Source organism: Dreissena polymorpha, chromosome 3 (assembly GCF_020536995.1).
Source record: "Dreissena polymorpha isolate Duluth1 chromosome 3, UMN_Dpol_1.0, whole genome shotgun sequence".
In the NCBI taxonomy this organism is placed as follows: domain Eukaryota; kingdom Metazoa; phylum Mollusca; class Bivalvia; order Myida; family Dreissenidae; genus Dreissena; species Dreissena polymorpha.
In genome coordinates, this window is record NC_068357.1 from 45,865,535 (window position 1) to 45,881,488 (window position 15,954).

The following is a 15,954-nucleotide window of genomic DNA, read 5'->3' on the forward strand; positions in this document are numbered from 1 at the left end:
GATTCTAGTTCTGCCCTTTATAGTATGGGTTAGATAAAACAGGACCTGCATTAACCTAAAGTTTCGGTGTTGAACGTTTGCGAAAATACTTCCGAAACTGAATTCGTGGAAGTTTCAATTTTTCAAACAAATGCTTATGAGTTACATAACCTACAATTGGAATAAGAACTTCATAACTGTACACTTAAAAGAACAAGCCCTGCTTATTTTAATGTTTGTAGTTGATGAACATGAATGCACTATCAATACTTAGTATATTGATATGTGCTGTAATTTTTAATTAACATATTTATGTTATGTAATGCTGTGAAAAGTTCAGTTGCAAAAAGGCGTTGTTAATAAAAACTCTTCTGAACATGTAAGGTGCTGTTATAATTGAAAAACAAAATAACGACAGTTAAATATGCCAAAGTACGAACTGACTCTATTAAACCCGTAATTTTCTTATTGAAAAAACATATGAATAAACTTATCAACTATACTTATTCATCCGTATTGATTTTATTTTAAACTATTGTTAAATATCTAATTATTTTCTTGAAAAAATCTTGGTTTGTAACGGGGAAAATGATTGAAAACTGACCCAAAGAAATAAATGTAACAGCAGGTATAAAAATATACCAACAGTCATAATTAGTCACTGCTGTGACAAAATTGTTACCGCAGTGACAAAAAAGATAATACTGCGGTGACAAAATTGTTACCGCAGTAACAAAATTGTCACAGTGGTAACAATTTTGTCACCGCGGTGATATCTATTTTTAGCTGTTGGCGTATTTGTACATTTGGCCCAAATGGTACGGCGTATATAGCTAGAGGCACAGGTAGGATTCAGGCAAAATATGGGAACTGTGGATAACATTTGTGTGCAACATGGTGTCATAAATTATTTATTAAGCGAACAAAACAGATTGTTTGCCATATTTGTTGATTTCACCAAAGCGTTTGATTATGTGGTGAGGGATATCAATTGGTATAAACTGTTGAAGCTCGGCGTTAGAGGTAAAATGCATAATACTATCAAATCTATGTATACAAATAAAAAATCAAGAATAAAATTAGGTAACACAATAGGTAATGAAGTTTTTATTTCTGTTTTTTTTTTAGGAGTAAGACATGGGTTTTCATTATCACCATTCCTATTTTCTATTTATTTAAAGAACACTTTATGTTAAATGGTTTTCAATGAATTGATAATGGTATGCTGAACATTTTTTGTTGTTATATGCAGATGACATTGTAATTATGGCAGAAACAGAGGAAGAACTAATTAAATGTTTGTCTTTGTAAGGGAATATTGTGATAGGTGGAAATTATGTGTCAACACAAATACAACAAAGGTTATGGTTTTTAAAAAGGGGTGGGAACAATTTAGGAGCGGTATATCATTTTTGTACAAAGACCAAGCATTAGAAATTGATAAATCATGTACATATTTGGGAATTGAATTCACTACAGGAGGATATTTTGCAAATACTTTTGCCTCAAAGGCTGTTTTTTAAGCTTAATTCATGTTTAGTAAATTTCCCAACAATTTCAATACATACCAAATTAGAGTTGTTTGATCAGCTTGTTTTACCAACTTTAAATTATGGGTCAGAAATATGGGCCTTAACTGAGTCAATGGGAATTGAAAGAGTCCACTTAAATTTTTGCAAAAAACTACTAGGTGTGAAAATTCAAACACATAATAATGTTGTATATGGGAAACTTGGAAGAACATCTTCGAATACTAAAAGAGCCATTAATCTAATACGGCATTGGTTGAAAAATATTCAGTTGGAAGATAACAAGTATGTCAAGTGTATTTATAGCCACATGTGTGCGAATTTAATAAATAACCAAATACACATTCTTGGGCAAAATCTGTTTGTAATATGTTGCAGTGCTTAGGGGTACTTTATGCATGGCTAAACCAAGGTGCTCGTGATGAAAAGTGTTTTTATCATTGGTTAAGTCTAGATTAAATGACACATTCGTTGCGTGAACTTAATAATTCTTCAAGAGCAATTAGTTACAGTCAGTTTTGTAGATTTGAATTTCAATCTTACTTAAAAAAAATTAGTATAAATAAGTTTAGATTTGATCTTTGTAGATTAAAAGTTTCATCTCATAGATTAGCAATTGAATCAGGCAGATGGCATAAGCCTGAATATACCTTTTCAAGAGAGAAAATGTCAACATTGCAATGTTCTTGAGGATGAATATAATTTTTATTATAATGTTCCTTATATGATGTGTCAAATAATGATGAGAAATTGGGTGAAATATTTGGGTTTTCTTTATGTACGAAATATTGACAAGTATATCAGTGGCGAGTATGCATGACGGTCAAAAGATTAAATATTTGGATCTGGTGTATGTTTAACAATAAAGGGGGAACGATGCTGTTGACACAAGCCTTAGGCTGTATTTGCATTATTTATTTGTATCACAATGCTGATTAGCGTGTACATACCCAGTCCTAGGTTGTAATTCAACCAATCAGCAACAAGCACGTATAGAACACTGACCAATGGGATTCCAAACTGAGTTTCACGGGGCAGATGTTAGAGGGAAACAAGAGAATTAGCGTTTAGACTTGGAGGCGTACGGATCGAGAAAGATACGATCATGTAGCTATCAGACTGTATTTGTATAACCAAAAATATTAAGTATGTTAGACATTAAATTGGACTAGAAACTGATATATGGTGTTGTTGAATATTTTATCCTATATTATGCAGAGAAACCAACATAATAGAAAGGGACCGACTTGTCCCATGCGCGGCACGAGAAAATGGTAGTTAAAGCAAATCTCGTCATATTCGATAGGCTACACGCCGGTAATTTAAGAGTAATGAACATTGTTAGTAACTATGTGTCATCCATGAACTATGAACGATTACGGGACACAGGATATGAACAAATTGTATATAAATAAATATTACTGGAAAGACCAAACATGATAAAGTTTATTAAATTAATGCAAACTGATATTATAAGTACCAACAGAAACTTAGCTATGTTGTACATAAAGCATTTAGTCAAAGAAACCTGTATAACTATTATTATGATTAATTGTGTATAATGTATTACTTAAACTTGACTTCTAGCTATCTAGATTTTTTGTTGTTGTTATAATTATAACATTGTTTAATAGATTTTAAATGCTGTAATCTAATTGTCCTAGACCATTTTCATGTATTGATACTTTAATTAACAACTTATGAAATTCAATACTGATCACATGTTCATGCTTTTATATATATTATTATGTTTTGAACATGTATACCCATGGGCTGTATGTCTATTGTATCTTGAATTAACCTATTAAAAACCTACAAGAAGTGAAAATTAATTTTAACGATCGTATTTAAAATGATATTTAATCCTCAAATATTATTATTATGTACTTCGCACTATCGCATTGTCGCCCTCTGGATTTTAATGTGTAACCACGATTGCACTAACGGTATGCCGTACACAAGTAGGATATATCGATAAATGTAGTCTACAGTTTCACGTTTCCACTTTTGATTGGTGTTCACACGTCACAGGTAAAGTTGGTACTATACTGCGGTCATTTACTAATGTATATGAGATATATTCAATTTGTTTCATATTCAATATTTGGAATTCATATCTCAAGTAAATCGACGGGAAGTAAACTGACAGTATTTCGTAATTTATTTTGGGTAACCAGCAAATCATGAGTCATTGGGAACCCATCTCAGCGTTTATTTTTAACTTTGGACAATCCAACTCGAATTGGAAAGTAGTTACAGAAAACTTATACGTCTGGTTAAACTTTAAGGAAATACAAAAAGGAATGCAGTTATGTGTGGACTCGTAAAGGTAAATTTGATTAATGTTATTTTATGTGGAATCGCGTCTCAGTGTAATAAACATGAATTCATTTAGGATGTGAGGTGCAAACATGGAAATTTAACAGGGTCATCTTAACTCGATACGGTCAGCTTGACATAAATATGTTACAAAGTAAACTCAGTACACGTATATATATAGTTCACCCTGCTTTAAAAGAACGTTATAGATATATGGTTGTACGTAAACGAATACAATTGATAGCGATTATTGTTAATCAAATTTAAAGCGGGTAGATCTATATACGATTTTGTCAAATATTTATGAATTTATATAAACTGTGCAAAAAACTTTATATATATATATTTCAATATAAATTAAAATAAAAGTTAAGAAGAACATGTGTTGAAAAATGCGAAATAAGCCAGATATTTAATTCTGAAATTGAAAACGGCTGTACAGCCGAATTCGCCAGCATGTATACCATACATGTACGATGTGCATCTAAACTTAGTTTAACGGTTTATTTGAATTCCTGCAACGACATCTATTCATACGACACACGAACACTATCTCCGATCCTAATACAAAGACGAATGCTTCGGTTATTGTAGGAAAATATGTACGTAATTATCGGCTCGGGGCGCTAATTTGCCTTTGCTGCATTTTATGAAATTCGGCTTTAATGTATAATTTTTCTTGCCTATTTTGTGTTATTGTAACCTATTTTATCAATATATTACAATTAAACCCATATAAAAAAATCATATATACCCGCTTTAAATAGTTCATAACATACGTTATGACCTGGAAAGCGGCCAATTTCCCGAACCTATAAACTGTATACTTCAACACAATTAAAACTTATTTTCATTATTGTATTTTGTAAATTTAGAACTAAAACCAATCAGTTAGTGTTATAAAGTATTTCAACCTGTGTTTAACATATCTTCAAACATAGATAAATGCTTTATAAGAATGGATACATGTATTTTTTTATTCAGCAAACTTGTTATTATAGAACTTCGCACATCCTTAGATGATTTCAATATTCTGATGCCAAATACACACCGTATCTACAATGACACAAATTCTAAGTCGGACAGAGTATCCATCATGGCGTGTGTACCCCTGGGTTCAACACTTCCGGAACCGCTTTCTGTGTCTGTATCCACGATTTGAAAGAACAGTTGGTAAGTTACGACTTTTCTTCAAGTTGGAAAGTCGTCACATTTATATATTTTCTTGTCAGGGTTTTATCATACACTATTTAAGGGCAAGTCGTTGTATTTATGATGAAAAACGATTTGTGTTAACATGCAGCACGTTGAACTAAAATACACAACTGCTGCAAAATTTAACTTATTAAAAACACAAGCATTCTCGTTAACCTTATGCCTTTTGTGGCATATCCAGATGTTTGTGCCTACTTGAACATTATCAAATGAAAACAGGAATGCACCAAATATGAAAATGTTTCACTTGGACATTTTTAACACATTGTAACGTAACAGCATATGCATATTGTTTATTCTTGTGACATAAACATTATGTTATATAATATAACAAATGATAGAAATTAATTACAGATAGACATTAAAGGGATCTTTTCACGCTTTGGTAAATTGACAAAATTGAAAAAAGTTGTTTCAGATTCGTAAGTTTTCGTTTTAGTTATGATATTTGTGAGGAAACCGTAATACTGAACATTAACCATGCTCTAATATAGCCATTATATGCATCTTTTGACGATTTTAAAACCTAAAAATTATAAAGCGTTGCAACGCGAAACGATTGAATACTTTGGAGAGTTCTGTTTTTGTCGTTAAAATTTGTGAAACTACGAAGATTGCGTATATAATGTATAAAATACGCCAAGAATGTGTATTCGCGGAATAGCTCAGTAGGCTAAAGCGTTTTTACTTCAGGACTCTGGCAGGACTCCAGGGGTCACTGGTTCGAAACCTGCTCCGGGCAATGTTCTTTTCCTTTTTAAATTTATTTCTTAATTTTTTACTGGAGCTTTTACGATCCAATGTTTACATTTATCAATATAAAGCATTTTATGAATAAGTTAAAAAAATGCCAAAATCTGTGAAAAGGCCCCTTTAATAATATGATAGGAATTTGTAGGTGGATTTGGTCATCATAAGTGTTCATAATATTTGGGTTGATTTCTTGCATGTAGAAACTGGTTCAAAATATGGGAAAGTTTATCAATAGCAAGTCAGACGCGTATTTAGGTGGGGGGCTAGGGGGCTAAAGCCCCCCCCCCAGTTGGCTGGCTAGACACGATTTGTAATAAAAATGAGCCCCTTACAGTTTCAATCCACTTGTGTATTTCCTGTCATATGTCCCTGATTAAGCCATAAACAGCTGTCGACTTGTGTGATTAGCCCCCCAGGCATGTGTACAGACGATCTAACCTTCGTCAGCTACAGTTAAGTGCACGCTTCATTGACTGTAAGTAATAAACTGCGCTATTTGATTGGCCGAAGAAGAAACATTCAACTAATGAAATTCATCCACAAATTTAGCTATAGATAAATGTTTACAAATTGCTGCCGCATGAGACTTGTGAAAAACAATATTTCAATTTGTAGCAATTAAAGAGTTTAGACGAACGCAATGGACAATCATAATTATTTTTTCGGTAATTTCTTTGATGAATTTAATTGGTATTAGCTCTTTAGAGTGATAATCCTTTTGAGTTACAAGTTATTGCCAGTGAATTTCAAGTGCACACTTAATGAATGGCAATTATTTTTTTTATTTATTTTTTACAAATCGGGCTAACTGCTTTGATGTTCATCCATGCTTTTTAAAATTAAAAAAGACTCAAAAATGAAGAATTACTTTGCTATATGAAACTAAATCATTTTCTTAAAGCGTGACAACATCGAGGCCGCAACACCCGAATTAAACTACACAGAAACCTAAGGACTCCCTTTGTTAACACTTTTGTGAACGAAATGGACACCCGATTCAGTGATTTGCAGACTAAGGAAGCCATGGGATTGAAGTTTATACCTGAACAAATGTGCGTCTTTCCTGTCAGTGCTAGTGACCTTGAATGGTTCATTGATGATCTCCCTTCCCTTCAGTCCCTCCCTGCTGAGTTGCACTTTATATGGCAGGCTAGGTGGAAAGGTGTACCCAACCCACCTACTACCCTTCAGGGCTCTGTTGCACATTGTGATTCCCAGCTGTATCCCATCATTTACACTGTTTTGTCCATATCATGTGTGTTCCCTGTTACATCATGCGAGTGTGAAAGGAGTATCAGTGCCCAAGGACTTGTTAAGACAAAACTAAGATCATCAATGGGTCAGGACAGGTTGTCCGCTGTGTGCCTGCTTTCCATTCGTAGGGACATGGACATAAACATTTTAATGTTGTACCTAAGTTGACCTAGTAGGATATCAAACAAGGTTAAATAGGAGGTCCACCCATCTAACTCTGTTAAAAAAGTTATGGATAAAGATAATGTTTCCCACCACTTTAGTGGTTTGAGAGACATTTGATTTACCCCTGTGTGTCTGTCTGTCCGTGTGTCTGTCACACTTGATGTGTGAACTCAAGTTCTTATTTGTTTTACATGCACTGTTATCATGCAAAATGCTGATTAGATAGCAGGAAATCGCATCATTTCAAGGTGCCATTACACAAAAAAAATCGTTGACGGAAGGGGACACCCCTCCCGCACACTCCCCTGTTGAGCCCCCCCTCTGAAAATTTTCTGGATACGCCTCTGCAAGTGAACATGGCATATCCCTGCACTCAGTGTACAGTAGAATAAGTCAACAAATTGAAAGATCAAAGATACATGTAGTATATTTTAATAGAAAAATATAGAGTCTGTATGTTTAACAAGGCATTTATTTGATGGAGTGGTCGACGCTTTTGACATAGGGATTTGGGCGGTGGTGCTTTGTTTGCGTCGGTCATTAAAAGTATTTGTACATTAAAACTTTATATCACCATGTTCGATAAGCGTGTAAATACTTGAATAGTTTTGTTTCTCCGTTCCCAGGGTGTCAGTGATTCAGTACATTTAGAATTCAACCAATTAACAACAAGCACGTGCAGAAACGGACACTAATGACCAATCAAAATTATAAGGGAATTTTGTGCAAATTAACCTGCAGACAAAATGTAGATGTTTGGTCAGAATAAAATATTCTGCGGTTAGATTTGATAATCGAATAGAGCGGTCACGCTTTCGTGTCGTGGCGGCCATATTGGGCTGCCGCGCTGTTAGATTGTATTTCACGAACATTAGCAAGCGTTGTATTAGACAATATTCAATAGAAATAAATCACGATGAAAAGAGAAACAAACTTTGTTTTGTTCCTGTGTGTTATCCACGAACAATAATGTGTTATTACGTCACAATATTCCTTTTGCTGAGGTTGGATGGGAACTTTCGCTTATGCCAAAAATCAGTATTGCTGTATTAATTTATTGTTTGTTGTTGTTCTTCTTCTCCTTTCTTCTCTTCTTTTATCCATTCTCTTTGTCTTAATTAGTTAGCTTTATTCAAGCACCCCAAACTACGTGTTAAGTATTATCTTATTTTAGGATCGGTAAAGTTGATCAAAACTTGTGATCTACAAGCAATATACAATTTGGTTCACGCTGACCTTGAAATGAAGATAATTGCAAATGTTCAGTGACAATCTGTTATGTTATTGACTACTTGCCGTCAATATACGGAAAGGAATGACCGTCTGTCCATTCATGTTGCTGAACTACAATTGCATAATGCTTAATGATAATTGCATGTTGGTATATGAAAAATGCTTATGGCAATTTGCTTTTCGATACAAACATAATAAGTTGCAATTTACGTGCGCATTGATGCTTCTTTATATCAATTGGTGAAACATTGCTTGCATCTGTCGGTACTTAAACTGTTAATCGCATATTCTTGAGTGTAAATGAAAACGCGTCCAGTTAGTATAATGTTTATTTGAATAAGTTCGTTTCGCTTTATAAATTTAATAACCCTCTTAATAACAGTTAATTCATTTAACTGAATTCTTACTATAAAATTTGTGTTTCTCTAATATTATTTATCTACCACTTTTAAGAGTATGACAGATATTCTAGACGAATTAAACAAAGAACCCCCCTTTGAAGGTTGTCATGTGTTCTTTGCCTTGCATCTGGCCAATTACCCTTTAACGGAAGAACGTACACAACTTCAAGACGATCTGAATAACCGCTTGAAATGGCGTCCACAAGGATGGGATAAGTCATTATCAGTGGTGTTCGAAAAAGACCACACGGTACTTCCAATAGCCGTTTCAGATTATTTTGAGAAACTATTGCTTGAAGTGTTTCCAGAAATAGCCGGATGTCTGAAATTGTTCAGACCAGGTGCAACGTGGGACAAAAAGACAACACATTTAGATTTTGAGAGGTATGCGTGTTCAGACAGCATCATGGACTCAATCGCGACCTACATAAGTGCCATGGAAACTACGACTTCGTCTTTAAACATCTCTGAAGGGAGTGATAAGAAAATTCGACCAGACAGTCTGTTGAGTCTGGCTAGGATGATAAAACGCCTAGTTCTTTTTCCGTATTATGAAAAACACTCTATATCGTCAGACGTTTTACAAGAAATTCTTGTCAGGGCTCAGTTCGAAGAAGAATTCGCACAACAAATAAAACCTTCTTCTACAAGTAGACTGTTAGACATGAAGAAAACTACGAAAAAGTTGAAGAAGTTGAAATTCAGTGACAATGATAAAAAGACATATTCAGACTTAGTGAAATCAATTATTCAAGACGTATGGCCTCTCGTTCAAAAGCTGGAGAACGAATATTCCAAAATATCAACAATTTGCAAAAAAATGTCGTTTGAGGTTGAACACTACATTGAGGAATCCACTTTTGAAAAGAAGACTGACTGGCAGTTGAAGGCTCCAGTGGTACCTCAACATATACGAAATGAAATATTACGGTACGCTTAGATATTTCTGGTCCAATTTATTTTCTCTAAATGGTATTAGAGCTTATTCATCGCAGATGCTGGGGCAATTAAATTAATCAGCCCCCAAATATTTTTGCAATCTGAGGATTACGAGATACTTATTTAATGAAGTCAATGCAGTCAATAATCAATCATTAAATGTTTTAATACTAATACTAATAATAATAAGACGGAGAAGAATGATGATGATGGTGACGACGACGGGGTTAACGACGACGGCGGCGACGACGACGACGATGATGATGATGATGATGATTCATCTTTTTTGTGTCATGCTTTGTCTTTGTCACGCTTTGTCTTTTATTTCAGTGTTAAGGACGTGTATTGTATTGGAACAGTGTACAACGAGTTCACTGTTTATTTGCACCAAGAAGCCGACAAAGAGAGTGAGGAACATGTTCACAGTGAAATAGATTCAATAAAGAAAAGGCATAACTCTCACTTCGAGTATTCGATTGAGAAGGTAATGAAACCACCTGTTGCACTGGCGAATCAACAGTTTGAAAACGGAGACGTCATAAGGTCACCAGGATCCGCAGCAGACTTTCGATATGGTACACTCGGGTCGTTTGTCAAGGGTTCTGATGACAATATCTACGCGATAACTTGCGCCCATGTTGTGAGTCATCCAGACAATGACCTCGATGTTTTCGTCAGAGAAAGAGGTGTTGACTTCAGATTGTTTGCAAACAGTTCTCCGGATCTAACAGTCTGTTTTGGTGAAACGCCATATAGCCTCATTGACATTGCAGCACTGGCAATAAAACCTGATGTTGAACAACAGTACGAACCACGTTTGAAAGATGAGAGCGGATTACATAGACCTTGGAATATTTGGGATGAACATGATTTGGACGAAAGCGATAACAACATATTGTATAACAATGTCTACAAATATGGCGGAAGATCACGACTGACTCGTGGAATAATTGTATCAGCGGACATTGAGTTACCACCACCTGCCCTACTTGCTGCCGCTGAACAACTGCCAGCCCTTGATAGCTACCTGATAATGATAGATGAATTGCCTGGGTCAGATGGGAATACCGGACCGTTTGCATATCCGGGTGATAGCGGTTCAATTGTTTGCAAAACTCGTTTGGTAGATAATGTGCGTTTGTTGAACCATGGCGATGAAGCACGCACAACCGCCATATCAATGATACACTGTGGTGAATTAAAATTGAGAATTGGAGGGCAAGGTTCGGACCAAACATTATCATTTAAGTTAAAGCCTGGATTGCGGTTGTTGACGGATAAGTCTGGTGTGCAATTTGGGCCTACATAGAAGAATTCAAGAATCTGAATTGTACAGCTGAACGATGTACCAAAATGCATACATGCATTTGTGAGCTTGTGTGTAATGTTTGATATCATTTTAATCCAATATTTAGGAAATGCCTAACATGTGTTTAATAACAATTAGTGAGAGAAGTTTTTATTACATTTAAATTAAAATCTTTGCAGAAAATAACTTGTTTATTTTTACATAATTGTATATCTATGTATACATGATATCAATTTGTGATCACATACGTTTGTTTTAGCTTATTATGAATTTTACGTTTGTTTTAGCATTACACAACTTACAATTTATAAATGCAGAACCATACGTTTTAAGTGTGAAGACAGTAAATATATTCAATATTTTTCGAGGTATGAAGATCGATTAAATTTTTCAGAAATACAACCTTGTTTATAAAACAAACTTGAATAGCTGACCTGCTTGCCCTTTTGGCCGATATGTTTTGTATATGTAGTAAGTTATACACGTGGATTGTGACAGTGTACTTAATTACTTATATCGTTACATATGTACATATTTGAATGGTTGTACATTTTTCATATCTATAATGTGCTTTTTTTAAATTAAATTGAGAATTATTCAGATAACAGCATTGTCTGTGTGCACTAAATATGTTAAGACAATTTGTATGTTGACATTGAAATGTACTTAACTTTTTGACAAATATGTTTTATTGTTATAAAAATCTCTGCAAACTCTTCAATGGTCGTTTTAATGGCTGAATCATTGCCCATCATCATTTATTGTCTTTTTCACGGGACTTCTTGCAATGATCTCACAACTTAACTGATATCAAATGAATTGCATGTGTATATGATAATGAATTAATTCTATTACCCGGCTCGTAGTCAACTATGGTATACAGGAATAGCCTTGGATGTCTGTGTGTGTGTCACCCCGAAGGCCAACACATGTTTGGAGGCGTTCCCCTACACTTTTCGACGAACAACATTCAAACTTGCAGGCATTGGTGTCTAATTATACGAAGTGTTTTATCCTACGTTAAAAAGTACAAAAGTTGAGCCCCTTTTTTCAATTTAGACATTCAATAAAATCATATCGTTTGTTTCTTTATATACTTACATTTTATCTCGAGCATTTTTAATTATTAAAATTTAATTCAAGAGAACCATAACTCTTGCTTCAATGTTTTAGAGGTATAACCCTTTGTTAATTTATTACATTTAGAGTCTGCCTGTGAGGGACTATATTAGAAATCAACTTGACTTTTTTTATAAGTAGATTTATCTCAATGATGACAAGTGAAGCGCATACGAATCGCAACTCCTGCTCTCATAATACCACATTTATTACCCTTGTGAATTTTCATGCTGAAAATATGAAAGATCAATTCGTTGGTGGCAAAAAAAGGAACTTTGGTACCCTGGAAATATTGAAACGCTGCTGTAAGATGACCCTTTATCCCAAGAACTGGTTCACTAACACAAGCCCTGATTAAAAACTATGTTATACTTGATGTTAGTTTTTGAATGTTGCTTCTAGATGTGTATATTGCTATGTTTTTAGTATGATTATTATCTTATAATGTTACATTCATTCGACTATGCACTTATTGACTTATGTTGAGACATATATACTGTTTTTCAGGCCATTGAATAATTACTATTGACTGAAAACGCAGTTTAATTATATACCAAGTTAATTCAAATGATAGGAGTGATGTTCATGTCAGTCATAGGTGATATGCTTTTTATGCTCTTCTATTAACTTACTTTTAATTTAACCTATTCAGAAATTAGCAAATAATTCTTACAAATAATTTAATCTTCAATATTCCACAGATGGTTTGTTTTTTATCACTCAATAAAAGTATAATTGAAAACAAATGCGAACTATTCTCGGCACCAGTTGAATATTTGCGCGGAGGTTGTACTTGTTGATTGTTATAATGATATAATCATATAATATACGTGTTCCATATTGTTAACATGCACTGGCATTATTGAATCCTTAATATGCACGTGTCATACATAAGTCAGACACTAATCGTGGCATTGCATGCCACCATTGATCGTTGCAATATAATGTAAGGTAAACATGTAATACACACCATAGTCTAAGAAAGTTGTGTTAGCTTCGTATTGCATTATGAATATGTTTTTCTACTAGGGATGTCCTCATTTTAAATGCTTGTGGTACATAATTGTTTGCAAAAAAATGAGGAAAAATGAGGTGTGTGTAGAATCAGGCATTATGCAAAAAATAAAATCATGTTCGAGTGTCATGTTGTTTCAATTACTAGTACATCGATTTATCAGTTTTGACGTCTTTTTTACGGGTTCTTGCTTTAGTTTTAACCAGCCATTCAGTAGTCAAATGGTAATTAACATGAAATGTCTTTAACGTTCTTAATATTTGATTTGAATTGTGATATTATATAGTTAATTTTTATTTACACCTAAATATTTTCTGAATAGTTCTGGTCCTAGTGTGAGGATTGGTGCTGCTTTAAACAAGTTTTTACCCCGGCCCCGATTCTTCCATCGACCTTTTAAGGCGGTGACCCAGTTCCATTTATGCATATGTGTTTGTTTCATATTATATGTGTGTCGTGTCTTTTATTATAAGACAGATTTAACCTGGCTCTCGTGAATATTTCGTTTGTTGATCATGATTGAAACGGATGATTGGCGAGACCTGTACATATGCTCGTATACTGCGGTCATAACTCATTAACTCGATAGCCTTGTGGTAGAAATGCAAAGCCAAAATCACATGGTTGTCTGGTTCGCGGCTCGAGTTTTTTAATATATATTATTGTGTTCCTGTTCAATATAAATTTATTTGTAAACGGAGTGTATATTTTGGGCAGATGTATGTGTACGAAGACACCAACTCTGCATCATTTGATGAATGTTCGTATACCGATACTACTTGCCAGAGTTGCACCACTGTGATCATAAATGAATTAAAATGCGGAACAGTAAGTGTGTAACATGTATTGCTTTCGCATGCATATTAGATAAGAATTATAATAAAGTAAAACAATAATACATTTACGATTTAAATATATTTCATAAAAAAATTATTACGTTTTCTAAAAACAAAAATATAATAGAAAAGACGAATCGAATCCATCACTTTAGGTCTACGCAACATATGCTGATCCACTATAAGGATTATGCCATTGCACTGCGAGGTTTCTAAAAACACCTGTTAATCGCTTAGACGGAATCACATGTATTCATGCTGTCCTCGTCGTTTTTCTTAATTGTGTTCTTAAATTGATTAGGGTCAGTTTAAATATGTCGTATAATATAGTCCCGCCGAAAAATAGTATCAGTAAATAAACATAAACTTTACACGTTTTTCTGAGAAACTGAAACAAACTGTTCTTAGATTGTTAATTTTAGTCTATAAGCCATTCTTTTTAAAAATATAAAAACGAAGCTCGTTTGACACACGTTTTGCTAACTGGTATATACACGTCAAAACTCCGCTGACGCTTGTCCTACTCTCCAAAGTTTTTGAATTTATTTACATCATAATGTATATTTTTGTCACGTTTTTTTACTTCCATGATGAGTTGAAAACCTGCACACGACATACCTTTTTTTATTTGTTCATGACCATACTCCTTTACCATTTTAAAACAGTTATTCAGGTGATTCTTTGTGGATAGACTCTTCGATCTAGTTTGAAACCCGGTATTCTCGCGGTACTAAAGGAATCATTTTCGTCTAAACACCATGTTTATATATCAGATATTTTTTTAATAGACAATCATATTTGACCTTACCTTATTTCATAACTACCTTTTTTATAACGGAAATCCTTCCATTTTAACCGACGTAACAACCAAAACAACGCCTATTTGGTATTTCCGCGGCAATTAGGTTAGATAGCATTCATATAAGATCAAACACAAATAAACCAAGATCGGACATTTCTAAAAAAGCAACATTAAATAGCTTTTATAAACGTTAAAAAGATAATTTAAGATACATGTTAAATAAATATCACATATATTTCCAAGCACTGTATGCTTTTAACTGTCAGAATGCACACGGAGTATCATGTTCAAATTTCATTCATTCATCTGCGCGATGGGGAGACCTGAAAAAGGTATGTCGCCTAATAATGAGAACATTAGTACAGTATCCAAGATAAACCCTACGTGAACATACGCTACATTCACCTCGTTTTAGAAACACAACTTAAACTTCCTTCATCAACTTAGGCGGACTGATTTTCTTGCAAATACAGCAAAGGTCATCTCTATCCGTGTCACATCTAAGTGTTGACTCTGACATTGAATCACCAATTGTTAGTGGCTGCACTTCATTTGCTGACATTCCAGATGTCAACGGTTGTTTTGACTGCTGTTTCGCATAAAGTTTCGGTGTGGCCGTAGGTTTTTCAACCACTATTTGAACTTTGGAGTATCTTTGTGCTTGTTGTTGGCGAAGTGAAGCAACATATATCTCGGTGTTGTGATTACCAACGATCTTGGCTGATCAGGTAAATTTCTTTAAGGTCGATGCACAACTGTTGTTTTTTTCTGGCGTCCAAGACCACAGGGTGTTTAACACCCCAACAATTCATAATATTATAGTGTCTGACCTAAGCATCTGCAACCAGACGAACTCAAAACGTAAAGAAATTGAACGTGAAATTTCATTTCAGTATAGATGTTTAACAGGTTTTGGCCTCAAATGATGTTTTCGAATATTTACTAGAAAAGAATCTATGCATAGTCGCAGCGAGGGATGTTTTGACGAGTAGATCCCGCAGGTGTGTTTGTAAGCAAAAGCCAGGGACGCTTATGAAATACCGCTAGAATAGCCGACCCGCAAAAATACCGGGTTAGATTTACTAA

The 15,954-nt window shown here is 34.3% G+C and overlaps 2 protein-coding genes across 7 annotated transcripts in view; one reads left to right on the forward strand and one right to left on the reverse strand.

Annotated features, from left to right (window-relative positions):
- Window positions 1-15,954, reverse strand: part of LOC127873977 (actin, cytoplasmic-like) — a 387,026-nt gene that overhangs the window by 35,761 nt on the left and 335,311 nt on the right. The gene's annotated exons all lie outside the window — the stretch shown is intronic.
- On the forward strand, window positions 3,436-13,354 carry LOC127873972 (uncharacterized). Of its 5 annotated transcripts, XM_052418074.1 has the most exons (5): window positions 3,744-3,837; window positions 4,812-5,000; window positions 6,697-6,847; window positions 8,901-9,778; window positions 10,118-13,354. In XM_052418074.1, exons 4-5 carry the CDS (start codon window positions 8,904-8,906, stop codon window positions 11,094-11,096), a joined length of 1,854 nt encoding a protein of 617 aa, XP_052274034.1. In that variant the 5' UTR covers window positions 3,744-3,837; window positions 4,812-5,000; window positions 6,697-6,847; window positions 8,901-8,903; the 3' UTR covers window positions 11,097-13,354. The 5 variants fall into 5 exon arrangements, with proteins under 5 accessions (XP_052274035.1, XP_052274036.1, XP_052274033.1 ...); XM_052418075.1 differs by lacking the exons at window positions 3,744-3,837; window positions 6,697-6,847 and adding an exon at window positions 3,436-3,539 and having other exon boundaries at window positions 4,829-5,000; XM_052418076.1 differs by lacking the exons at window positions 3,744-3,837; window positions 6,697-6,847 and adding an exon at window positions 3,443-3,539.

Coding starts and splice junctions, on each gene's coding strand:
- LOC127873972 (XM_052418075.1), top strand. CDS start 8,904: ATGACAGATATTCTAGACGAATTAAACAAAGAACCCCCCTTTGAAGGT. Junction 9,779..10,117: donor ATACGAAATGAAATATTACG/GTACGCTTAGAT, acceptor CTTTTATTTCAG/TGTTAAGGACGTGTATTGTA.